At 37.9% G+C, this 25,122-nt stretch overlaps 2 protein-coding genes across 5 annotated transcripts in view; one reads left to right on the top strand and one right to left on the bottom strand.

Annotated features, from left to right (window-relative positions):
- Positions 1-679: 679 nt before the first annotated feature.
- Positions 680-3,123, top strand: LOC149650714 (vesicle-associated membrane protein 7-like). The gene is made up of 6 exons (XM_089847333.1): positions 680-856; positions 1,442-1,607; positions 1,701-1,797; positions 1,933-2,034; positions 2,106-2,261; positions 2,592-3,123. Exons 2-6 carry the CDS (start codon positions 1,459-1,461, stop codon positions 2,838-2,840), a joined length of 753 nt encoding a protein of 250 aa, XP_089703459.1. The 5' UTR covers positions 680-856; positions 1,442-1,458; the 3' UTR covers positions 2,841-3,123.
- The window catches only part of LOC149650709 (uncharacterized), a 62,172-nt gene continuing 40,161 nt past the window's right edge, over positions 3,112-25,122 (bottom strand). Inside the window, exons 1-10 of one of the 4 annotated variants that reach the window (XR_016370940.1) lie at positions 15,373-17,269; positions 15,244-15,283; positions 15,109-15,185; positions 14,811-14,883; positions 14,578-14,742; positions 14,315-14,483; positions 13,543-13,760; positions 13,150-13,463; positions 4,117-13,082; positions 3,112-4,016 (exon numbers count right to left, since the gene is read on the bottom strand). Coding sequence is in view for 2 of the 4 variants with exons in the window: in XM_089847330.1 (XP_089703456.1) it covers positions 12,851-13,082; positions 13,150-13,463; positions 13,543-13,760; positions 14,315-14,483; positions 14,578-14,742; positions 14,811-14,883; positions 15,109-15,185; positions 15,244-15,283; positions 15,373-15,422 (1,338 nt within the window). In the remaining 2 variants the exon portion in view is untranslated. Of the gene's footprint in view, positions 13,083-13,149; positions 13,464-13,542; positions 13,761-14,314; positions 14,484-14,577; positions 14,743-14,810; positions 14,884-15,108; positions 15,186-15,243; positions 15,284-15,372; positions 17,270-25,122 lie in introns of those variants that run through there. The other 3 variants (XR_016370941.1, XM_089847330.1, XM_089847331.1) reach the window with 3 other exon arrangements.

Genomic DNA, 25,122 nt, shown 5'->3' with positions numbered 1-25,122 from the left:
CTAATTTTTTTAAAGGTAGGCCTATATTTAATTTTTATAGCATTTTATTCAAAAAGCATTCAATAAGGAAGGATATAAGCCTCGTTGAAGTGCTATTCAATCTTTCTCTGATAAACTTATCGCTCCATTGAAGGATGTTATTATATGTCAAGGTCGTAAAACTGATATTTTAACTTCTTGAGGATGGGGATGCTAAAATGATTAAGTACTGTACAGGCACAAAAAGAAGACAGTTTTAGCTTGTATTAACATATCAGTGATAGTTTCGTAATAAACGTCATATATACAATCGAGGGAAAAGCACGTAGGCAAAAGTTGCGACTGCGCTATATAGCATGAGAGAAACCAGGCTTGCAAATGAATTTAAGTTTTCGCGGGAAAAATATTTTATTTTGGCGCCATCTCCAGTCGTTATGGCGGGAAATGTATTTTTTGTATAACAAGAAAGCAAGGCTATGTCATACAGATTAGGTCTTCCAAATATTAATCGCGCTATAATCCTTTTCTTTAAGCTTATGAAATGTTCCATAGTACAATATTTCTTGTTAAAAAATTAATAACATAAGTAATATTCGTACAAAGTAGAAATTATAATAGGCTCGACTGAAAAAAGAAGAGCATTTTCCCAATCTGTTTTAAATATTCTTGTTTTAGTCTCTGAGTAGACATTTAAATTATCAGCTGCTGCATCTGCTGCTGCTTTTGCGTTGCAACTTTGTGGAAAGTTTTGCTGGTGGGCGGTGAAGGAAATTGTCGAAAGACTAGTTTAAACATCATGGCCTTTTAGTTAAAATTGCCTTGAAATTGCTAAAACAAAACCAGCTTGAAGCAGAAATAATATCGAGATAATTAATTAGTAAGTACGAAAGTTTGCCGATTTTTGCGACATGTCAATTCAATTTTGTTTATTATTCCTATTCCATGCTTTTCCTATAGTATAGTAACTATCGTTATAAATAAACATACGTATGTCAAGTACCTTTAAATAGGCCTACGCGAAAATACATAACTATAAGAAAAACCTGTTAAACAAGGTTCTTTACCTTTACAAAAGTTACAAGAGGGTTAACCACATGATTCAGTCATAAAACTAAAGTTAATACAGTCAAAATCTCCGTTCTTTTTCTTTTCAAGGTTTCCCCTAGCTATGTTTTACCTTTATTTAATGAGGTTAAGGCTGGATTCAGTTACCTTCCTTGAGAAAATCCCTCCAGCCCTTTTTTACACGTTTCATTTAGATAGTCAATAACAAGTACATTGCCTCGGTAACACTCTCTGGTATTCCTTATGCATTGTTATAGGTCTAAACTGACGCGTCTTTAACTAATTATTTATAAAATATGAAAGGACCTTTCAGAGGTTTTTCGTTATTCAGAAAAGGTTTTAAACGTCTTTAAACGAATCTATTAATTAATTTTAATCAATATAAATTGGATTTCAGAGCCCAAACGAGTCAAAATGGCTGGAATCGAGTATGCGGCGATTGCGCGGGATTCTGTGATATTGGTTAGTTGTCTACGTTCAAATGAAGATTTGGAAATTATTTCCCGTACTGTTTTACCTCAAATACCAAAGTACAATACAAAAACAGCGTATACATTGCAAGGGTGAGTTTAACTTTGTTACGTAACGTTTCTACTCTACTCTCGTTCTACCGATAACTTTGTAATATCGCTTATTTCTTCAATGTGTAATGGTAGTTACGAATTTCTGGCCATAGTACACGAAGGCATCATATACTTATGTGGCATGAGGCCTGAATTTGGGCGGCGTTTGGCCTTTCATTTCCTTGAATCAGTTCGTACATGAAATGTTTTAAATAATAGACTAATGGCAGCCCATGTTATTTCCCCATAGAGATTAATACAGTCGAAGGCAGAGGGCTGCCATTACTCTATTATAACCTAATTATAAATTTCAATATGAATACAGATCAGACGTAAATTCACATCAGGGAGTTTAGGATATCGAGCTATTAACGCGGTAGAACACGAATTAGATCGTGATTTCATTAACGTATTAGAAGATGAAATGGTAAACGGCTTATTAACGAAGTTAAGAGAGATTTAATTAAAATTAAAACTAAATGATGCCATGGCGTTTAGGATCATTTCGGGGAAGGGGATTGTGACAATATTACTCAATTAAACCGTCAAGTCGAAGAAGTTAAGGGTGTCATGAAAAATAACATTGAAAAGGTTCTCGAACGTGGAGACAAAATAGATGCCTTATTGGATAAAGCTTCAGATTTGGAGTCAAATGTCAGGATAAGATTATTGTCTAAATTAACAACCTCAATTAGCCTTATTCCTGATCAGCGCCATCTACCCATAGCGGTGACTTTGAGAACTACTGTAAGCGGCAAGCCAATCAGATGTCGCTAAAATCTGGTGACGTCATTTTTGGTAAGACCCGAGAGTTCCAGTCAGTGACGTCACCAGATTTTAGCGACATCTGATTGGCTTGCCGCTTACAGTAGTTCTCAAAGTCGCCGCTATGGGTAGATGGCGCTGATCAGGAATAAGGCTAATTAAAGAGAAGATTTTTTTGTTAATTTAAATCATTAATTATAATATTTTATCTATTTCCAGAGCAATCGTTTTAAAACAAAATCGCGAACCCTCCAACGTAAAATGTATTGCAAAAACGTCAAAATGTGGCTAATCATAGCCTTTGTTTTAACTGTGATAGTACTTTTTATCGTGCTATTCTCAACAAACGTCATTAATATTCACGGCAATGCAAATTCCACTCCTAATCCCTCCACTACAACTACTTCACCCAAACTTCCGCCCACCCCCGAATTTTCCGGAACTTCAACTCCAAATATCAATTCCTAAAAGTTCTTATTGTTTCTTAATCATTCCTTTAAAATCCTTCAATAAAAACAAAGAAAAAAACAAAAATTCCTTTAGTAATAAATCAAATTCATTTCTTGTAACCTTTTTCAATGAAAAAAAAAAAATATGAAAATATTTTGGTAATTTAAAGAAATGACATGTATTTCTCAAGTATTTTCACCGATGTTAATTTTTTTTATATTAATTTTTACTAAGAGATTTTTGATTGTTTGTGTAATGTTGTGTTTTACATGAATAATAAAACAGACTTTTTTAAAAACAATGTGTTTTTTTTCTTTCAACACTTTGTAGTTTCAATTAAAATCAACATAGTTTTTAAGAATATGAAAATGTTTAGTCAGGGATAGATTTAATTTTAGAAGTAGGAATGGAGAATGGTTAGTATTTACTTCAGTCCGACTCAAGGCTTAGTATATAGCCCCTCCCTCCTTTTGATGACGTAGCTGACGGGGATGGCGAAAAATATACGTAGTTCCATTTTATCTCTGTCGCTATGACCCCGCCACTTCTTTCATATCCCCCCGCCCCGTCCCGTGGAAGGGGGTCTGGGACTTTGACGCGCGCCCAGATTACTCTGTTCTCCATTCCTACTTCTAAAATTAAATCTATCCCTGGTTTAGTACAAGTTGTGGATTGGTGTGGCCTTAGTGTGACGTCACCCATGATATTTGCCCATAGAACCAAATCGGTACCAAACATGTCCGCCCAGAGCCCACTGTCAAAGCTAAACCCGTGACGTTTTACCCATGGACGAAGCAATAGAGTTTTGCTGACGTAGCAACACCAACTATCCGGAAAACATAGAAGGGACATATGGAATTACATTTGCTTTGAAGCAGAATCGATTTTAAATAATTCTTGCGTTATGAAGTTATATTATATATTATACGATAAATATTACTCTATGAAATATTGAACCTAACTATATCGACAATAAGACGATAATTTAGAAATTGGATGAAAATCATAATGATATATTGGATTTTCTACACAATATAGATGGAAGCAGAGGTCCTGTTTTCATTACATTTTCTAACCTCAAATTCCAAGTGAGGGGCCAGTCGCTCGGCGTGACTGGTTACGCCTTATCTTTAAAAGCAATATCCCTGATGCACAGGGGAACTTGAGAGTGATTAGCTCCTCGATTCTTTGTCACTATATTTATATAAATGGGTTTAATTTCATTTCTAGCTTGTCATTCAGGATTTTATTTGGTCACAAAACAATATTGAAAGATCAATAAAGCGTGACTTACTAAAGCTTTTTGAAACCGAGGATGATTTTAAATTACGCAATATAATAATTCAATACCTGCCACCGTATATTGGCAAAACCAAAGGTCGTACGAGGTCAAAATATTTCAAATTGAACAGAAACGGTTCAATTTCGACCCTGAGATCGCGTAATTTAGGATAAGCTTTGACTTTCAAACCAAAGAATCATTGCACTCAACCGTAATAAGAAAATAATAACAAGAAAATGGAAATAAACCTCAAAACAGGAAAAGCGCCACCAAGGAAGATAGCTACCCCTTTTTTTGACAACGTAACATTAAAAGGGAATGTTTCGGTGGCCACTTCCGGTTAACATTTTTCGTAAGGGAAGGAAGTGAAAATAGAAGCTTGGCCCTACTGTTTTTTTTTTCAGGGACACCCATCTTCTAAAGCATCACCCCTTTCTTTTATTCAACTGCCAAAACTGGCGTTCGCGGATTTTCTAGTCGCGAGGAAGGCCAGGCTGCAGCTAGCTCCTACAACATCCGAGTTCTTCTTAGGGATGGAGAGCTAGTTATTCTTCATGGACGCGGCATTATACAAAACCCATCCATCTAAGCAGACTGACAGCCGACTCGCTTTCCCGAGTCTTCTCCTATATATATGTAGACGCCATGGTCCAGCCGAGCCGATCGTCCTACGAATCAAACCTTATTCTACTGTCAGATTCAGGGTGGGTTTTCACCACGTACAAAGTTAGGTTGCCTTATAGCTTAGGTTTGCACGCGCTGAATTGACACCCTGTACCAGCGTATATCTATATGGTGGTTCTACCCTTATATTTCATTTAAAATAAACAAGACGAAGCGTCAAATCTAATTCAATAAAGACAGCTCGCCGCAGGATCGGAGTAATAATGTCGCTTTGGGAAAAGTAGTTCATCTTATTAGTCTACAAGGTCAAGTGCTTCTTTTTGGATACTTATCTATTTCAATAATTAGATGACTTTGGTTTAAAAACAAACCAGTAACGTCGCGGAGTTTGACTTGAATGACTCAATTTGTAAACAAATCAGTAATCATTCATCACACTGTCCTAATTCACAATTTTGTGATAACCAATTGAAATTACCTAACTGGGCGTACAAAACCCAATACGCTGTTTCTTAACTTTCACTCACTGCGCTTCAGGGTTGCCAGAAATTTGTTATTAGAGCATCTCAGCAGGTTTGGAACTGAGGCGAACAGAACTACAAGCTTTTCAGTAACAGTTTTAGACTCACAAATGACCGGAAATACTTATGTCTGCACACTATCTATAGATCAGACATACAAGCAACCACAAACATCAGCTACTCAAAGACAGTTTCGAGCAAAGAAATCCCGAAAAACCAAGATACTCCCTGGCTCGCTTACACTACCCTTTAGTAGTAAGTACATTTGGTGCATCGTTGTTAAGGGGCGGTTACGGTTTAGCAAGTCTATCTCGCATGATTTCGCCCATTCAAAATTCTCCGAAGGGAGTAAGAAAGGGTGCAACTGAAAATACGAATCCACCCGGAGCCTCTTTCCAAAAAGAACAATGCCACCTGACATAGAAGAGTATGTGTACAATATAGTCTTATCGTAACTGCAGCCCAATGACTGTATTGCCAGATAACATTGACAAAAATTGCAATAGAAAAAAAAATATTTCATCAATACGTCATTGTTTTATACCCAAAACAACAAAAAAACTACCGGAGACTGACTTTGAACGATGACTTCAACTTTGTTTAATAACCCAAGACATACAAATAAGCGATTCTTTACCATGGAAGTAATTCCCCTTCGTCTCTCTGCACGTATAAGCAGAAGTTCATTTTATACTCGAAGTAAATAAGAAACTTACTCATCTTCCTGACCTATTTAAGCCTAAAAAAATATCAAATTTACTTTAATTCACGGGCTTTTTCTTTTAACCATACCAGCAAAAACTTCATTACATTTTGGCTTTTCCTGAATTTACGATCTGCATTTGTTATTTTTATGTCGGTTGTATCAAAACCGTACACCGAATTTATAGTCCGTTTAAAATACTCCTTTTTTCCTACGAAACAAGCTTCAGAAGCGAATTTGCATACGAAACTATGTAAATAATCAATGAAAACTTTTACTGACGTCAAAAGAGAAAGGCAACCCTTTCCTACAATGTCAGGTTAAGTGGAGAACGATTTTTAATTTGTTTCCAAGATTTATGGAAAAATTCCCCCTAGGAAACGTCTCAGATAAAAAAAAGATTCGTGGTAGTACGGTATTAAATGTTTTCGTCAAAAGGAGAAAAATTGGGGTTATACTAAATTACCCTATAAATATCATACCGGAGTGTGTCGGTATACAACACCAATTACATATTTACGAGCGATACAACGAGTTTCGCGGCCTAATCGTAAACAGCTCGTAAGTTTGCCGCTATATTGCGTCATAAAAATATGTATATATTGATGTTTCTTAGCTCGGAGAAAAGAAATTATTGCGAGCATTAATCGAAACCAATCCCGAACGATTTTTATGATAAAATACGCTTTCTCTAAATTTGAATGCCATATAGGATGGGTTTTCTTCTAAACTACTCGTTCACATTTTTTTTTGACAATGTTGATTTAGAGGGTTCATTTAATTCTAAAAATTCTTCATGTTGTCGTTGAAATTAGGACTTCAAAACATTTCATTTCTCCGCGAAGAATTCTACATTTTCATTACTACACGTCCGTATAAGTCATCTGTTGGAATTTTTGATTACATCGTTCACGTTCTGATGGGCAAGGACCCACAACTCTTGACAAGTTCTGACAAGGACCAATAATAAGGTAGAGTTATTCACATTTTCCTGACTACCGTTGAACCAAACGTAACCTTATTCGGCCTTGAAGAAGAGAGCGCTAACCCTAACACACCACGAATTCTATGGGATTAGGTTACCGTCACATCCCCATATACTATGTAAATTTCCCTACAGTGTTCTTAACTCATTCTTGTGGTACAAAACTTCGTATATTCAAGGCGCGCATTACAAAGAAGCTCGTTCGTCATAGGAGCAAGATAACGAAGGTGGCTTCCCCATTCCTGACATCTCATGGACATCACTCTGGGTCGCTGGCCACCCTTCATAAGAATCTATGGGATTATATTAATGAGGTTTTGAATAATATGATCCTATACCAAAGAAATTAAGTATTTTCTTCCTTCCTTTCCTTCACCGCTCACTCTTAGCGAAATAATAAATATGAGGTTGGGTCAGAAATTGTTAAAAGCAATCCTCAGACGTATAAGAACTTTGTCGGAGTTAAGCCTAACTTGAAATGAAAAAGCACGTGCCAAAATTAAAAGATCTTACGTCTAGACCACACCACGTGAAGTGACGTCAATATTGGGGGTCAAAATTGTAATCCCAATGCTAAAGACTTCCAATATGGTCGCCAGAACCGATGTAAGGTATGGCCTCACGACAATACGTAGTGAGTCATCAACGTTTGACGCGTTAGGAGTTATTTTAGGCACGGAATAGACTTCGAAAGATGTTTTTACGAACTTCTAGTTAGGTTACAAAAATTTGGCGTAGGCGTGACGATCGTCTCGTGATTTTTAACTTGATAAAGAACAACAATAACTTAAAGCCATGACGTTAAAAAAATGGGTTATATATATTCATCCATGGGGGAAGGGGGGGACGCGTCACGTAACGTTTAATAAAAGAATGACCATTTTTTTCATTCTAGAAAGCAACCTTATATTAATTAAAGTCATTCGCGCGATAGCTAAACTCCCATTAGCATAATGAAATTGGATTTTTCTACCTCGTAAAAATGACAAAAGGTTACTGCTACCCGAGTATAAATTTTCTAACTATTTGAATTTTAACTTATTTGGTTCAATGAGCTTTTAACATTTTAAACAAAGGTTAAGCTACGAGTGTTTTCAAACACTTGCACCACCGATCTGCTCTCTTTGCTCCTGGAGCAGTTCGAAGAAAAACGGCATTAGTTACGATCTTCCAGGGTGCAAATGTAGAGCCTTAAGTCTCTTTAGTAGGGTAACAAGAATAACGATATCTTTTCGAATTTGTTAATTACAGCGTCATTAACTGTTAACCGCCACCGTAAATTTAAATCAACACGAGTAAAGATAGAAGTAAGTTACTTCTTAACCAAGGAATAGCTACCACCCTTCCGTGCAGAGCTAGATTTACAACGTAAAACGGTTTAATGTCTTTGTTTTGCCAAGTCCTTAGTTTATTTCTCTAGCTATAGGCGATTCACGTACAACCATGAGTGAGAATAGCTAGAGAAACTGTACACGGCACGTCTTCCAAGATGCGTCATACGTTCATAAGTGGTCGTGATCATTTTAGATGAAGTAACGAGTAAAATAGATCAACTGAACCCTAATTTTCCTATTCATAAAATTTTAAAAGCTTTATCACTGTCTGTTCCTTCATTACCTACGATAAAGGTATTCCTTAATCCTGTAAGGTTTAAGCATACTGATGTGGGGACTAGAAATGTTAGATTACCCTACTAAGTCTGCCATAAATTAAGGTAATTAGTTAAAGACAAGCTTCTAGTGGCGGTGTAGAGGTTAACTTCGCGTAAAATAAACACGATCACTCGATGCCCCAAAGGAGAAAGATGCCGGGTAGGATTCGACCAGTTATAATTCTCTTCTCCTTATTTTCTTCACGTGCTGATTTTACAAGGCCCCCGTGACCTATTACGGGGGTTGTTGGGCGAGCGCGAGCCCGCGTCTCTTTCAGTATGAGGCAGGAGCCCTCCCTCACCCGGCCCGTCATTTATATCTCCGGTGTAATTCGCATTGCCAAGCATTAGAGGACGCGCTCGCGCCTAGAAAACCCGAGTGTACGTCTTTCTCTTTCCTTACCTCCCTCTCCTTACTCCTAAAAAGAAAAACCTTCACGTTATCTGATTAAGGAGAAAAATATACAGGGTGTAAAGTAATTGTTGATACCAATGAACCTTATTCATTAATTCATGAAAGTATTACCCCTGAGTCAATAGACAATTCTGTCAATTACATAGGAAAGAAAACACAGGGGCGTGTTCCCCATTAGGGTATTCTGCCTCGCACCAAGAAGAACCACTAGAGGCAGCTCGAGTCGGCTAACATCCCACGTGTAGTGAGTGAACTAGGGCTCCGTCTGGTGCTGCCTCTCGGCGGGAGGGAGAATACCCCAAACCTGTGTGTTGGTTTCTCTGTATGTAAAGAAAGATGATTTAAAAATTAATTGATATAACGTTTTATAATAAATATAACTACAAGAAAGATTATTGGTTTCTTCTTAGTCAGACTGATAAGGTGATAATAACCCTTTGACAGGGAGCGTTTATGGAAAAACAACAGAGACGAGTACCCTGTACATTCTTGGACTTCTTAGAACGAAAAGCTCACAAGCGTATTAATATCCCAGCCACGAATATGGCACCTACCCTAGAAGTTAAAAGACAACGTTAAACCCCCGACATAATCCTTTTTTCCTTAAAAAAAGAAAGAAAAAAGAAGAAATAAAGAAGAAAAAAAGCTCTTTACCCAACATCTACCTTTCTCCACGAAACCCCATATATTGGAATTTGGTCTTGAAGAAACTTAGCCTATTTAGCGGCGAAACTAGGAAAGAATTTTTCTATTTCCGGATGTTTTTGACGCGCTACTATACCAAGGGCTCGCGTCTTACCCCTTGATCACTCTCCATCCCTCGTTTGTCCATTTCATAGCGTCTTGCTTAGAACATGGACCTCAATTTTAAGGGGACAAGCAAAGAAGTAACTTTCGCGACTCTACCACAGCTTATAGGAGCGGCTACCTGGAGGGACCTGGTGGAAGCCCTGTACAATGAATACCGAAATGAAATCGTGGACACCATTGAATATTTTTGTATGAATTTAACAATGCCCGGATTTTCCCATCCCTTATAGGATTCATAAGATCCATGGTTAGAACGTTTATCCACGAATGGGGGAAGACGATATCTGATGAGGATCAGCAATAAAGGGAACGAAAATAGCTGCGAGAACGGTTATCGCTGACACCCACGGAATAAGGTGAGCCTCTTTCACGGCACAAGGAAAAAAACAAAACTACACCACCAACACCACCACCACCTTTTCTTCTTTTTCCTTTCATTTTGTACTTGGTAGCGTAGCGTACCATCTTTGGTATCCTCAGTATAGACAAGGCCACGAAGGACAAAAAAGACATTAGCTTTATGACTGAGCCGTTACCGAGAACATCGAAAACCCGCGACCCCAACTAGAACCTCAATAAGCGAAAAAGATTGGCTTCTGAAAACCCTAACTTACTCTTTCTTCGTCCCAATGCATTTCGACTTATAGAACGTCAATGCGTCAAATGTCCCGAAACATTATATAACTTCTATAATCTTACAATGAAACCGAAACAGTCGGGTAATACCAATTACAACGGTCTTCTTGGTATACCGAGAAAAATACAGATCCTAAATTTTTCACGGGTTTCATCTCTCTTAAAACATCCTTGTCCTTGGATAAAAGCGCAAAGTTTTTACATACTCCATACGCTTTAGATTAACGGCTTTAGATTTTAATTTTATGCAAATTACAAACTTTCGTAATTGATTTTTTTTGCTCCAGAAAAGAAAAGGGGAAAAGCAAGTCTTAAAATTAGACGAAAAAGAAGATAAGAAAGAAAGAGAGGGGAGGAGTAGAGGCTAAGATTGTGGAACATGACACGCTAAGTTGTAATGGAATTGTTCCTGTAACTGGCGCTCAAAGCCCTTTCCAGAACGTTACTTACGCTCGGTCGATGAGAGAGAAAGAGAGAGAGAGAGAGTGGTCATTAAAAGCCAGGCCAATCGTCCGTCACGGCGGACGACCGGAGCTGCCCGGCTATGGACCAAACCCCTTTTAACCCTCTCTTAAGTTCCAGTATAATATTAGACAAACAATATTCCACCAGGACACGCTGCACACGAAAATGAAGCTATAGACCACTTTGATGTAACTAAGAGGGAAAGATACGGGGGGTAAAACTTTGCCTTCCAGCTCGCTTTTTAGCGCCTGCGCTGTAGTCATTTTGTATCATAGGATTGCGCAGAGACGGCAAGGGACCCCGATATTGAGGGTTGCATCGAAAGGGTCTATTATTCGGGCTTGTTTGGTTAGGTCTATTCCATGATCTTTTCTGTCCAGGGACAACCCTGAAATGTTACTTAAGATTTCAGGTACTATCCTACATTAAGAACAGATATTAAAAAATGGATTAAAGATATAAGGGTTCCCATTCGAAACATTTTGTCTACATTACATGATTCCGGCCAAGACGTTCGTAGACCCTTAAGGGGGTAAGAGCCTCGGATTTATCCATCGCCTTGTGACAGGAACAGAATCTCTGGGCGAGCTTGGTGTATCTCCCTTCCCTTCTTCTTCCTCCATCTACCCCCGATCCCTACAAAAGTATACACCGTCCCTCTTTTGAACTCTCTGAGCTAGAAACGGCAGCGAAAGGCCTTTTCTAGCTACCCTCTCCCTCATTTTAGAAAATGCTTTTCAAGATCGCTTCTTTAAGTTTGCTTGCTTGCTTTGGCTAACACTCTTTTGCGGCGCCACGGTTAAACTACTTAGTAGAGCTTTTCCACTGGGATGTATGTATACACCGCCCTCGCAATGCCAGTAAAACACGAAGAAACTTTACAAATCAAACAGTCGTTCCGTCTCGTTCCCTCACAAAACGTACTAGTCATAAAAATATCATAGCTGGATGCGTGCACTGCCCCCCCCCCACGCATCTGGATCAAAAGCGCAATATATTTCTTATTATTTTTGGGTATATTTCTTGATCGGTCATTTTAGGACATACGAGAGCCAAGAGAGAAGCTATAGGGTATATTTGGAAGGTGGATTCTGGTGGAAATTCGAGTTTTGTGGTACAATGGGCACTCGCTTAAGCAAAGATGTCAGTACCCATTATAAATTCCATTAAACAACACAGGGGCAGTGCGAGTTGGCCAGCCTCTCCCACGTGGTGTTGCCTCTTGTCGCTAAGGGAATAGCCTACTATGGCAGGCCCACCCCTGTGGTTGGTTTCTCTTCAAATAAATAATAAAATGGTCTATGGAATTATAAATCATCCGCTGGTACAAGTATAGCCCAGATTTAGAATATTTTTCGAGCTCACTCAAATTGAAAAAGGTTTCTTTTTAAACTAGAGTTACAGGCAATATTGTAAGACTCGGGGTATGTAGGTTGCTCTATCTTGGTCGGAGCAGAAAAAAAAGGGATGAAAAAGATCAAGATCTCTAGCCATGGCGTCAAAGACAAATGGTCAGCCGTCTCTTGTAGACAAATGGGACATTCAACCTGGATTTCCAACCGGATCAAATCGCGGCTATACCCAAGAAAAAGATATACCCTCGAAGGAGGATGTTCTCTTTATTTCGATTCTTACACACCAAGCAAATGAACAAAGTTTTGAAGAATCGAATTGATTATTGCGAGATTGTGTGTTGGGGTTTTATATTTGACGGTTTGCAAATTCTTCGTTCTACCATTTTGTAATGAGCCGCCCTAATTGGCTTTTAATTAATTAAAAGCGGTGGGTGCTGAGAAAATCACGAGGAGAATGCTAAAAAAGCTTACTTCTTTTTTCTGTGGCTAAGGCTCTGTTCACATTGCGATGTTGTCTGTAGATTTTTTCTATATGTTTAACATTTTAAATTTGATTTACAACAATTTAAGAGAGTTGAAGATTAATAGGAACACAGAATCGTTTCACGAAATTGCGTAAATAGAATTTCAAATGTTTTCAGTATAGCTGCTACTATAATTAGCACGAATAGCAAGTAGAAAGGCGGTATCATTTCTGAAATTTTCAAAACGGAAACGCTTTCATGGGGTTTTTTCCAAGTGACATAATCAAGAATGTACAGGAAATCTAAATCCAGATACGCGAAAGTCTTCTGCTCAAAAAACGGATAAACGCTGAAATTATATTTGAAAAATTGCCTTTAATTAGCGTCTTTATAAGTAGGTCCTTATATTAAAATACCTCAATTGGCCCAATTCTTGGCTTTCTGGGGACCACGATACGTAGGACTTGTTGAAAATGATGTGAAAGTAATCAGTATGAATAGGGTTCGAAATGTATAATCCACCAAGGTCTGCCAAGGTTTCCTTCGAGCGCTCATCGTTTCTTAGCACTTCACCAATGAACCACAGGAGGTAAGTTTGACTTATAATCAACGCTTCGTCACCCAGTAGGATATTTAGGTACGTTTCAATATCCAATAGGTTCATAAAACCATAGTAATTGTCCTTTGTAAGACCTCGAAGCCACTTGTCGACATCCTTGTTTCCAAGTGCCTGAGTCAATATAATTTTACGTCTAATTGCTCTGGTCCAAATATTGAAATCAGGGTTTAATAATTTTGATTCACGTTACCGTTATCTGAAGAAACTGATGCGCCGTGCTTTCTTCCAATATTTTGGGTTTTACTTTTGAAGCCATTAAGTCGGCTAACGTGTCAATGGTGTCGTAGGTTTCAGTTGTAAACTCGGTTTTTAAGAAACAACCCAAAAAGAATAAAATAATCGTGGCGCTTAACAACCAAATTGAAGATATAAATCGAGTCGTTACATTTGAGGATATCGTTGGAATCGCTTTAAGTTAAAACCACGATAAGTTAGTTATATCAAGAAGCGATATCTAGTTTACTAGGGAGAAGGTATAACATGCCTAAGTATTCGCGAGCCATAGTCCCAGCCCCCCCTTTCAAAATAGAAGGGGGACGTAAAAGGAGGCCCCGGGCTATTTCACCTCTCCTCAGTCGGAAAATACAAGTAATTTTCGTCATTCGCGTCGCGCTGATGTGAGTTTTCAAGAACCAATGAGATGTGCTGGTTGTAATTTAGAGGCGGGGATTAACTCCGGACCTACTATACGTTTGGACTGGAGATAAAGCTGGATTATAAATGTGGCGAATTTATACCTTCTCTCTAATAAACTAGATATCGCTTCTTGGTTATATATAGGGTGTTTCCGCGAGAGTAAAAAGGGAGAAGAAATAGGGGGCGAAAACCGGTTTTCAGTGGATGTCATCATGGCGTCCTAACGTGGCCAGAGCGGGCAGCCGGCAAGGGGAGAGGAAAGGGGGTAGGTAATTTGACGTCACGCGCAAAGACCCTATAAATGTTTTAACTATAGAAATAGTCACCTTCGTTGCAGAACAGTGACGAGGTATTCCAAACGTTGTTAAGAAACACGTTAAGCATCTTGCTAAGAAGTTGCCTCGGAGAAGAAATCTGGAATCGTCTTTTCATAACCCAACGAAGTGATAGGATTATCGATATTAATATCACTGATAATGTTGTTAGGGTAAAAACCTGTAGTCGAATTTAAATTACATAATTTTATAAGGAATTATCGGAAAAATGCACCCGGCGTTGCCCATCATATTCAATTCTAAACAATACGTACATTGCAGTCCATCGTTAGTAATGATAGTGTATTAGAGATAACTTTTTTAGGTGGACCGGACACAATTACAATGCCACTATAGTCAAAAGGAGAGGAAGGTGAGTAAACATCCTGGACCCTTTCGAAAAACGACAAATGAATTGGATAAACCAGGACATGTTTATTCTGCAAATAATTAATTTCAAAATTGAAAATTGGAAAACAAAGACACTCAAATAATATAAATATTATACCAAAAATATATCTGGTGGATTTGGCATATTGGCAAAGTCCGCGTAGTCTATTTTGTGATCCTCATAATTAATTCTACCAATTAAAAAATATATAGAATTGTTCTCAAAGGTTTGTCAGACATTAAGGGGGATGTTCTTCGGAAGATTTTGCAAAATGTCATAGAAGTTACATTTTCGACTCAAAATCCTCCAAAGAAGACAAACCTTTCAGAAACACATTGCATTATCAATAAAACAAATCGAGAAAACTGCGCTACTGTCAAGGCAAAGTCACAGATAAATCATTTAATTTACTTACTTAATGTTGGACGAACGTAGTGCGTAGTCCTGGGTGTACTTGTACTTCAACGCCGGAGCCCCCAAATCCCACGATTCCTATTAAACATAGCGTAAATTATTCCTTGAATTCTTTCGAGTCGCGTTCTTAACTCACAGCAATCGTCCCGTAATTTCTGTGAACCGTCTTAATAAATCTGACAAAAAATTTAACACCCTCTTAATTAGTTACTTAGGAAATTAAAACAAAGTATAATTCATTTATAGAAATATTAAATATAAACACCTGTATCTGAAAAAACTGGACGGCCGATATTCAAAATCATTCGAATTCATAGTAACCAAAATTTTTCTTTATTTGTTATACAATAAAGCTGGTCTGATCTAAACGGTGGTTCAACCAAATATGACGTTGAAGTCCAACGAATGATAATCAACATAAAGAACCTAAAAATATCATCTAGCGTGTCCTAATACGTAATCTAAGCAAAAACGCCCCCTTTGTTTATACTTAAAGAACAAATCTCCATCAAAAATTCATTATTTGGCAGTTTTAATATTTTCCGATGAATTTTAAGTACCCGGGCCCGAATCAAAACAAATAAACAAACTTAATACAACAATGGCTAGCCTTAATTGACTTGTTTATAAAAAATATATGGTTACGTCACATGGCTTGATACAGTTTGGTTGAAAATTCACATAAATACACAAATTTAAAAAAATAATACACTAGCCTTAATTGACTTGTTTTTCAAAAATGTTTGTTTATGTTACCTGACTTGATATAGTTTATTGAAAATGTCACGTAAACACAAACAAGATGTAGCGGACAGTGTGGACTACCGACTTCAATTGATTCAACGTATCAAAGTAAATTTACCGTTGATTAGATTCTTAAGAGAGAATAAACCCCTTAAAACTAATGTCAATAATTTGGGGAATCTAAAACTCTCTCTCTCGAATTCTTAGATCGCTAAGATCCCTCGTGATCCTTTCGGAATGGGAAATTTCCTTTCCACCGAAGAAAGTATACACTGACTTCTTCAGACTTAGAACAAACTTCGTTATATAGACAAATAATTTCAGGTAAGGACACTGAAGGCCAACCTTTGCCACTCCTTTAGATGAGTCAACCCATAGAACATCATCCCCTTTCAGAATCAGCCAGAACATAACTGAAAATGCATTATTTTCAAAGGGTTTTCCTGACTTTGGTTTATTAAACCCAACCAAAAAAAAACGATGCATTGAACTATACAGTCAATAATGTAGGATAGTTGCCCATTTTGACAATGTTTTTGTCTATGGGTCCTTTACTGCTTCATTCCACCAAGAGGTATCCTTCCCCCCCCCTTTTCCGGGCGGCTTCCTAAAGAATTTCCTCTAGACTACTTTATATCAATTTCAGCTTCTTAACCTCCATCTACGTATAAAAGAGCATGGATACCACGCAGTCTACGTAAGGACAGGATATTAAAAGACGTAAATCAGTAGAGGCCGCTGCTAAATGGCCGAGTTACCCGGTCTGGACATTGTATTTATTCTAGGGTCTTATGTTAAAACAGAATAGATGCTATAATTAAGTACAATCTTCATAAACGGTAATTGCTGATAAAATAACAATACAATAACTTCATAAAGAACATATGGGCTCTTCATTTTCGTTTACTGTGTCCTCTGAACAATAGTCGTATCGTGAATTCAACCTAAACCCAACCTAAGACTAACCCCAATCTAAACCCAACCTAAGACTAACCCCAATCTAAACCCAACCTAAGACTAACCCCAATCTAAACCCAACCTAAGACTAACCCCAATCTAAACCCAACCTAACACTCACCCCAATCTAAACCCAACCTAACACTCACCCCAATCTAAACCCAACCTAAGACTAACCCCAATCTAAACCCAACCTAACACTCACCCCAATCTAAACCCAACCTAACACTCACCCCAATCTAAACCCAACCTAACACTCACCCCAATCTAAACCCAACCTAACACTAACCCCAATCTAAACCCAACCTAACACTAACCCCAATCTAAACCCAACCTAACACTAACCCCAATCTAAACCCAACCTAACACTCACCCCAATCTAAACCCAACCTAACACTAACCCCAATCTAAACCCAACCTAACACTAACCCCAATCTAAACCCAACCTAACACTAACCCCAATCTAAACCCAACCTAACACTAACCCCAATCTAAACCCAACCTAACACTAACCCCAATTTAAACCCAACCTAACACTAACCCCAATCTAAACCCAACCTAACACTAACCCCAATCTAAACCCAACCTAACACTAACCCCAATCTAAACCCAACCTAACACTAATCCCAATCTAAACCCAACCTAACACTAATCCCAATCTAAACCCAACCTAACACTAATCCCAATCTAAACCCAACCTAACACTAATCCCAATCTAAACCCAACCTAACACTAATCCCAATCTAAACCCAACCTAACACTAATAAAACCTAAACTATCACACCATAAACACAATGAGGGGTCAGGGTACCATCTTAGAAACCAAGTTCAAAACAGTTCCGTAATTTTTGGTCTAAAATTAATTGTTTTTGACAAGTCTTTGCACGACTCTGGAACGTTCCAATTCCAGAAGTCGTCTCCCATTAACTGAAAAAAAGAGACACAAAAAACCAATTCCAACACCTGATTCTTTAAACAAGGCTTCCAATTGACGTAAGAAACTTTTTCTTCATCGGATAGTATAAATAAATTCCTTCATCCTAGTACTAAAAAAAGAAGAGGAGTAGAAATGAAACTAAGGCTTAGTATTACTAAAGGGGGAGTGGTTCGCGCTTAAGTTGGCCAATGTTCCCCAGATTGTTCGATTGAAGGGATAAGATGGATCGACGCCTGACCAATTCCTCTCGGCTCTTTAAAAGTAGGTCGGTTCCAGAGAGCTTCCAAGCTATACCATACCTTCCATCAGTTTGTAATGAAAAAAGGCCTATTTTATGTAGGATTGTGTCGTCACGAGTGAATCACGAGACATTACGTTCAATTGTTGAAGCACGCGCAATTTCAAAATTGAAAAACAAGCTTGGGTTTAAAATTTGACAATTATTTTTGTGAAAATTAAAATCAAGTGATTATTTTTATCGATTCTTCTACTAATTATAAGACATATCTCCATAGTGGCATCGAGAATACCATAAATCCATAGTTAACAACCTTTGCCCTTTACTCAAACGACTTGTCTCTTGACAATCAAACTTAAAACGGGGGCTCATGTCCACAAACTTCGAGTGCGAAAGAAAAGGAATCTATATAAACCATCCTAAATGAAATAAAGAAAACTTATAGGTTTGTCGTCTATGTTCGTAGCTTTACCAGAAGAATCTTTAGTGGTCTAGACCCCCATAGAGTATATAGACCAGCCGGGTACTTTTCAAAGGAGATGAGTAAACTTTGGGGCCCAAACTGTACGAGATCAAAGTGTTAGCCAAGGAGTTTTAGTTTCGGCGGCTTCACGGCTTCTAAAGAGGAACGCCGGAGCAAACTCGTTCAGGAAATAACGGAAATTGAACAAGCCCCGAGGAGCTAAAGACCCCAAAAAACTATAATCAATGATAACCAGTGCCCAACGAGAAACACAAATAAGACTTTTTAACTAAAATAACAAGAACTTTCCAATAAAAGGTTAACTCTAGGATTCCGAGTGTTTAAGTGCAAATAGCTGAACGCTTCCAACTTTGGCGCGAGAAAAATCATTCACGTGTTTTTTTAATTTTCTATTTAAAATTAGGCTTAACTCGTGCAACTTACAAGTTTTTGCGCGCGTTTTTTTTCTCTGTATGTTTCTAAAACTCTTTAATTTTAACCCTTTGTCATACTCCATTACGTCTGCCTTAAACATTGCGGTTGAGTTATAACTTACAAGTCCGTCACGCGTTGCCTCTCCAAGGTGAATTATCATGCGAAACCACTCACGAAATATGAAAATTTCATATCAAATGTTTCCTACAGGATCAAATTTGGTATGTACAATAATATTCCTCAAAACTTTGGGTGATGATAACCAATTCAAAGAACACCCTGAGTTTCTGGAGATGAATGTAATTGGATGGAAGAGTTCGCTCGCCTCTATAAAAAGGGTTGTTTTACTGTACAGAAAAAAATAGAGCCGCAGCTGAGTCGGTTTTTCAAAAGAAAACAGACCCTGGAGTAGAAATAGAAGATAGCTGGCAAGATCCATTGAGAAACGTTTCAATTACAGTACGAAGTTCTCCCTGGTTTACCACTTTCTTGGTGAGGCGTTAGGAGACAAGAGCTACAAAACGAGAGTAAAGGCATCGTCCTTAAAAGCTGCTATCATTTATTCAAGAGCCGTAACCTAATTGAAGTCAGTGGAAAGAGAGAGAGAGAAAGAGGCGGAAAGGACGGAGTTTTTTTTTCTCCTTTGCCTTGAACGTAGCTTGGTTTGCTGGCCCTTTTTTCTTCTTTTTCATTCAACGTGGTGGTATATCCGGGCGGGTTTCGTTCTCCTGGCTTGATGAAAACCGTTTGTTTCCAAAGAAAACTTTCATCATTTGTTTCACTTAACAGCATTTTTTTCTTCCTCCATGGGCTCCTTTTCCTCTCGTTGGCCAGAAATTGCTCTCGTACCACATTCCAAGACACCGACTATTGCCCAACTACACCACGGACCCCCTACCCTTAACTTATATCAAATGCAAATAGAAATAAAGGAGAGTAAGAAGAAAGAGATAGGTATCGTTGAGATTGAGTATTGAACTATCTTAGTTTGAGAAGAGCGGTGAAAGGAAGGCTTGTCATCGTTAACATCATACAGGGCACTACGATAATCTTTCATTCACTCCAGAACTGAACTACAGTAGAGTTAAAACGATTTATGACCTTTAACCTTTTCGTTTTGGTCCCGTTTAAAAGAACAAGAGCTATAAAATTGAATATATATATTTTTTTTCTTTCTTGCAAGTTAAAATATTCGTGTGTATATAAAAGTGTGTGTGTGTTGTTAATTTGAAATTAAAAATAATTATATTTAAATGAAAACATCATTAAAACTAATACGGGTCAGTTAACCTATCGAGTCAAATATCTTTTCTTGTAAGTCAAAACGGATTAAAGCTTTGAAAAATAATAAAAATGGTCATGGGAAGCTCTCGAAGGAAGATAGAGAAGAAAAACTGAATAAAAATGATAATTTCTTCATCGCGCAGTTCATTTTTCAGTTCGGATAAACCTAGGCCTAGTTCACTTTCTTTAAAAAAAAAACAGGAAAAAGGAAAACTAGCGGAGGCTCGATATAGAGAGAACTAAATTACACGCTCAGCCGCCGAGAGTCATTTGTAAAATTTATAATAGAATTTGGATGGAAAAGAAAAGAGACATACACCAAGAAAGAATAAAACTATAACCACACGATTTCTAAAACATTGTAACTTTGAATTTCTACTCAGCAAACGATCATTGCATTAATTTCAATAGAGAAGCAAACACCACAGTAGGGGAGGCCGCAGTCTTGCGTTACTTATCTCGCGCCAAGAACAACTCACCGCTAGAGGCAGTATGAGTCGCGTGTAGTGAACTCGGGCTTCGTCTGGCGCGAGGGAAATAACTTGAGAGGGCGGTCTGGGTCTCCCGTTTGCGTGTTAGTTTCTCAGCAAGTAATTTATGGAATGTTCTATTGTTTTCACAAGGCCTAGGTTATGTACGACGTTTTTGATCTGAGATAAAGATAAGGCGCGGTGTTATCTATTAATTTCATTCCTGAAAATATTCTTACGTTGGTTGGTTTTGGGGGGTTGGTCGAAAAATCTCTCAAGCTGCATGACGGTCATTTATTGCCACTAAAAACTATTAAAAAGTACAAAACGCCGCCCTAGAACGGGGACTATACCTAAAGGGGCAGTTAGGTTGATTTTAAGGGGGGGGTGACGGATTTGACAAACGAGAAGAGGTAAGAGTAGAGAGAGGAATTTTAAAAGCGATGAAACGACGCTGGCTTCGCGATCGCCACTGATCCGAGAAAATTTTCTAGTTTCCCCCTATCCTAGGTGATATACAAATTAATGAAGATATATCTAATTAGATACATCCCCTGAACAGGATGGGAACAAAATGACAAATTAAACTGTTAATCCCATTTTGTAGAAAACTTGTTAAAGGGAGGGTGAAGTGGAAAAACAAGTGATATCTTTTTTATTGATTCCTCTACTAATTATAAGACCAATCTACGTAGTGAAACATGCAGGAAGTATCTCCCCATGGTTTTAAAATTCAAATTAGTTTTTATAATTGCCTAGATAATTTGAAATTAGCACCTCTGATCCATCACGTATCGCCCTGCCTTTTTGTTAACAAAATTTGCATGGCACGCTCTATATCTCGCGCTAAATTTCAAGAAGGCAAGGCGTTACGCGATTGGTTGGAGGTGCTAATTTCAAATTATTCATGAAAGCCCAAACTAATTTCAATTTTAAAATAATTCGGAGGGGTTTCCTGAATGTTTCCCGACACAGGTTGGTCTCATAATTAGTGGAATTTCACCCTCCCTTTAAGGTGTATAACAACGAGTTTCAAAGCTCCACAACTTGAAATAATTTTAGGATTGAAATTCCTAGAACTGACTTTCAAAGGTTTTCCCTGAATATTTCCATAATTTTCCTTAACTTTTAGACCAAAAGCTAGTTGACAATTTAAAGAATATCAGTTTTTTAAACAAGTCAATTCTTCAAGTTATGATATCCCCGTTACCCGATACAATGCATGGTTTATTCCCATAAATTGCTCTGTAATTTATATAGAGGTTCCCAAAAGTTTCAAATACTAGTACCTCAACATTATTTTTTGGAGTTGTACAGACTTTCATTGTAGAAAAGCGCAACTCACGTCATCCATATTCCCAGGGACATTCTTGGGAGAAGGTAATAACTATCACCGAAACACCTCTAAGTAATAAAACGGACCTCTCCCTTTTAGCTGAAATAAAAATGGACAGGCAAGAAGACCTAATAACATTTTTTACAAGAAAGAATATTTTCACGGACAAAAGACCCATCTGTTGGATGAGAGGCGTTGGGGGACTCAAGTCAGGGCGCAAAGAAAAAGTAACATTTGTGGGCAGTTCTGGTATGTTATAAAGTCTTAGACAAAATTGTGACCATCAGGGCACCGGACCCTGCTAAAACTGGGATCTATATACTAGGTGTTACTGAAAGGTGTATCAAAAATTAAGGGCAGTGTCTACTTTTGTCCCTATGTAATATTTTTGGTCTATACCAGTCAGTATATGTGGTTCAATAAGAAATAGTTTTTTGCTTTGAACTGGGCGCGGTGTGCTGAAAAATCTCCCAGTGGATTTCCTTCTGATGGGAGAATTCGATAAAGTACTAGAAAAGAGCATTTTTTTGTTCCTCTCTTTCGAGATATCGATAAAATTGTTCCTAACAAAACTGGTTTATCACAAGTTATTTAATTGTCCACTACGTTTCAGTTGGCATTGTTCGACAAAAACGAATTGAACATTTCCTCCCCCAAAAATATTGCTGGTCAACGTCGTTAATTTACTTGTAAATCTTGTTTTTTTTTCATCTATTGATGACCAATACAAACTTAAATTGACAAATCTGTTGTTTGCAATCAAGGAAGATTTTGAAGGTAAGACGTAGCAAGCTGACCACGTTGACGCATGCCATTCAGATGGGATTCCAAAGAAGCAGCGGCAAATGGTTAAAAAAAATTGTAATACGTCACAGGCACGTAACCCAGGAGCGGCGTGGCTCCAAGAAACTCCGTTCGTTTTATTTTGAAAACTACCGCTTCATATAGTACGTCAAAACAAGAACTAACCAGTCCAATCCACACGGATTCTTTGGATCTTGGAGTCACGTAGTGCCTGTGACGTATTTGAAATAATTTCTACCCACCCTCCGATGCCTTCTTTGGAAACCCTTAAATGAGTTTTTTAAAACTATATAGTAAAGACATCATTGTAGAATTTAAGAACACAAGTCTTTGAAAAGTTCTTGAAGCGAAGTTACGTCTTTGAACAATTGTATAGTCAGCTAAAACAACGGTACAGAGCCTTAATTCTCAAACCCATGTCTCGAAAACGTGTCATTTTTCTAAAAACCCTTAATTTCACAGTTTTTCAATACGCAATATTCTGTCTTTGATATTCTCCTTTATATATCAAAGGCCTCCCTTGTCATTCTTAAATTTCTATAAGGTTGTCGTTTCTGATTGAAGGATATTCCGTGGTTTTCTTAACTCCCTTTAACCAAGAGTTACCCAACCTCAATGACGAGTACATACAGGGTGTTTCTGATAAGTTAGGGGGATGTTCTTTGAGCGATTTTGAATCGAAAATGTAACTTCTATCTCCATTTTGCAGTCCGGGCCACTGTCTTCGAGTTATGATTGTACAGAGTATTTTACGGATGATCCCTTAATTTTAATTAAGAAACTGATTAAGACAATGATTTCTAATTTAATTTAGGGGTCATCCCTAAAACACTCCATCAAATCATAACTCGAAAACCGTGTCCCTTAGGACAAACAAAATGGAGATAAAAGTTACATTTTCGACTCAAAATTTATTTCACAAAGAACACTACCCCTTAATTAATGCATGCAGACTTATCAGAAACACCCTGTATATAAGAATCAACTCTTAACAATCTTCCAAATGACTCCGAAACTCGCCCCCACGCGGCGATTCGCGATCAGCTCGAAATTTGCGTCGCTTTTTGAAAATTTTCAAGAAAAAGTTTTTTTTTCTTTTTTTGAAAAGAAACGAGGTCGTTTAAATTACGTATTCCATAGAGGCTTGTTGCTTTTCAAAGGATTTCCTAATATATCCCTTCCTTTTTTCAAATCTATTCATCTTAGCTACGTCAAAGAAGAAATTTTTGAATCGCCGGCACTCCGCGGGCCGTCCTTGCCTAGATTCAAGAACATAATCGCCAAATATCTAAATTATACAAAGAATATATTAGCCAAAGCTCATTACTCGATGTTAAACGTACGAAAGACAAGAAAAATTACTCTTCAAGGACTGTTTTTACTTCAGGTTACAAACTCAATTTTATAAAATTCTTTTAATAAAAGTAGAAATGGCGATACAGAGTAACTGTAATATATGGTGTATTTTATGCTAATATTGCGTAACAATTGCTAGAACAGTTCATGTTGTTTACCCCCCCAGTGTTGGTGACTGAGAAATCGTTGGTGAACCAAGAGATTACAGGCTATCAGTATTAGTACTTGACTAACAGAAGACCTGACAACGCTGCAAAGTATTGGAAGAAAAGAAATGTCTCTAAAGTACCTATAGGCAAAGCTCAGATCTTCAAGTTCGGTTGGTATTTCTTTATACTGCTAAAGTATTTATCCATGGATATGACAGTTTGTCATTGTAGCGCGTTGTCACTCAATTGATATTCCTTAACGGAACCGCGTCAAGACAGATTCCTCTACATCTCACATTCCCCACTCTCTATCTCACGGGAGGTACAAGCTTAACCATAAAGATTGGACCGTTGTGGGTTTTTTCCCGCTCTTATCAGAGAAGTCCCCGAGTTGGGTCTTCACTTCCGACCAGCGCTTCCTTCTTCCACCATCCTCTTTGACATTGACTTCCGGTAAAAGGAACCTGTTCAATTTAGACATCCCCTCTTTACCAGTCTCACGGCGATACCTTCGCCAATAGAACTCGGGAGTTACACCGCGGAAATCGAACCAGGAATAATGGAAAAGAATTATATAACCTAAAAATTTGACCTCGTTTCCAAAAATAACCTTTCAATTGGAATTATAGAGAGAGAGGAAAAACCCCCATCGTACGGGGTATATATTGGTGGAATCAAAAGTATTTTGTGGTCATAAAAGAACCGAAGTTCAACGACTGTATGTATGCTTTGGTAGCTAAACCACTCTGTTAATTCTGGACTCGGGTTCTTGCATAAATTTATCCTTGATTACAATAGGGACTTGGCAGTACTACGTCATGCAACGTCAGGCTACCTTCCAC

The sequence above is a fragment of the Phalangium opilio genome, unplaced genomic scaffold (assembly GCF_054372755.1).
Source record: "Phalangium opilio isolate 3A_F unplaced genomic scaffold, DU_Popi_V2 ptg000082l_1, whole genome shotgun sequence".
NCBI classification, from domain to species: Eukaryota; Metazoa; Arthropoda; class Arachnida; order Opiliones; family Phalangiidae; genus Phalangium; species Phalangium opilio.
Note: the sequence above shows the minus strand (reverse complement) of the source record. Positions and strands in the feature narration are given on the sequence as shown.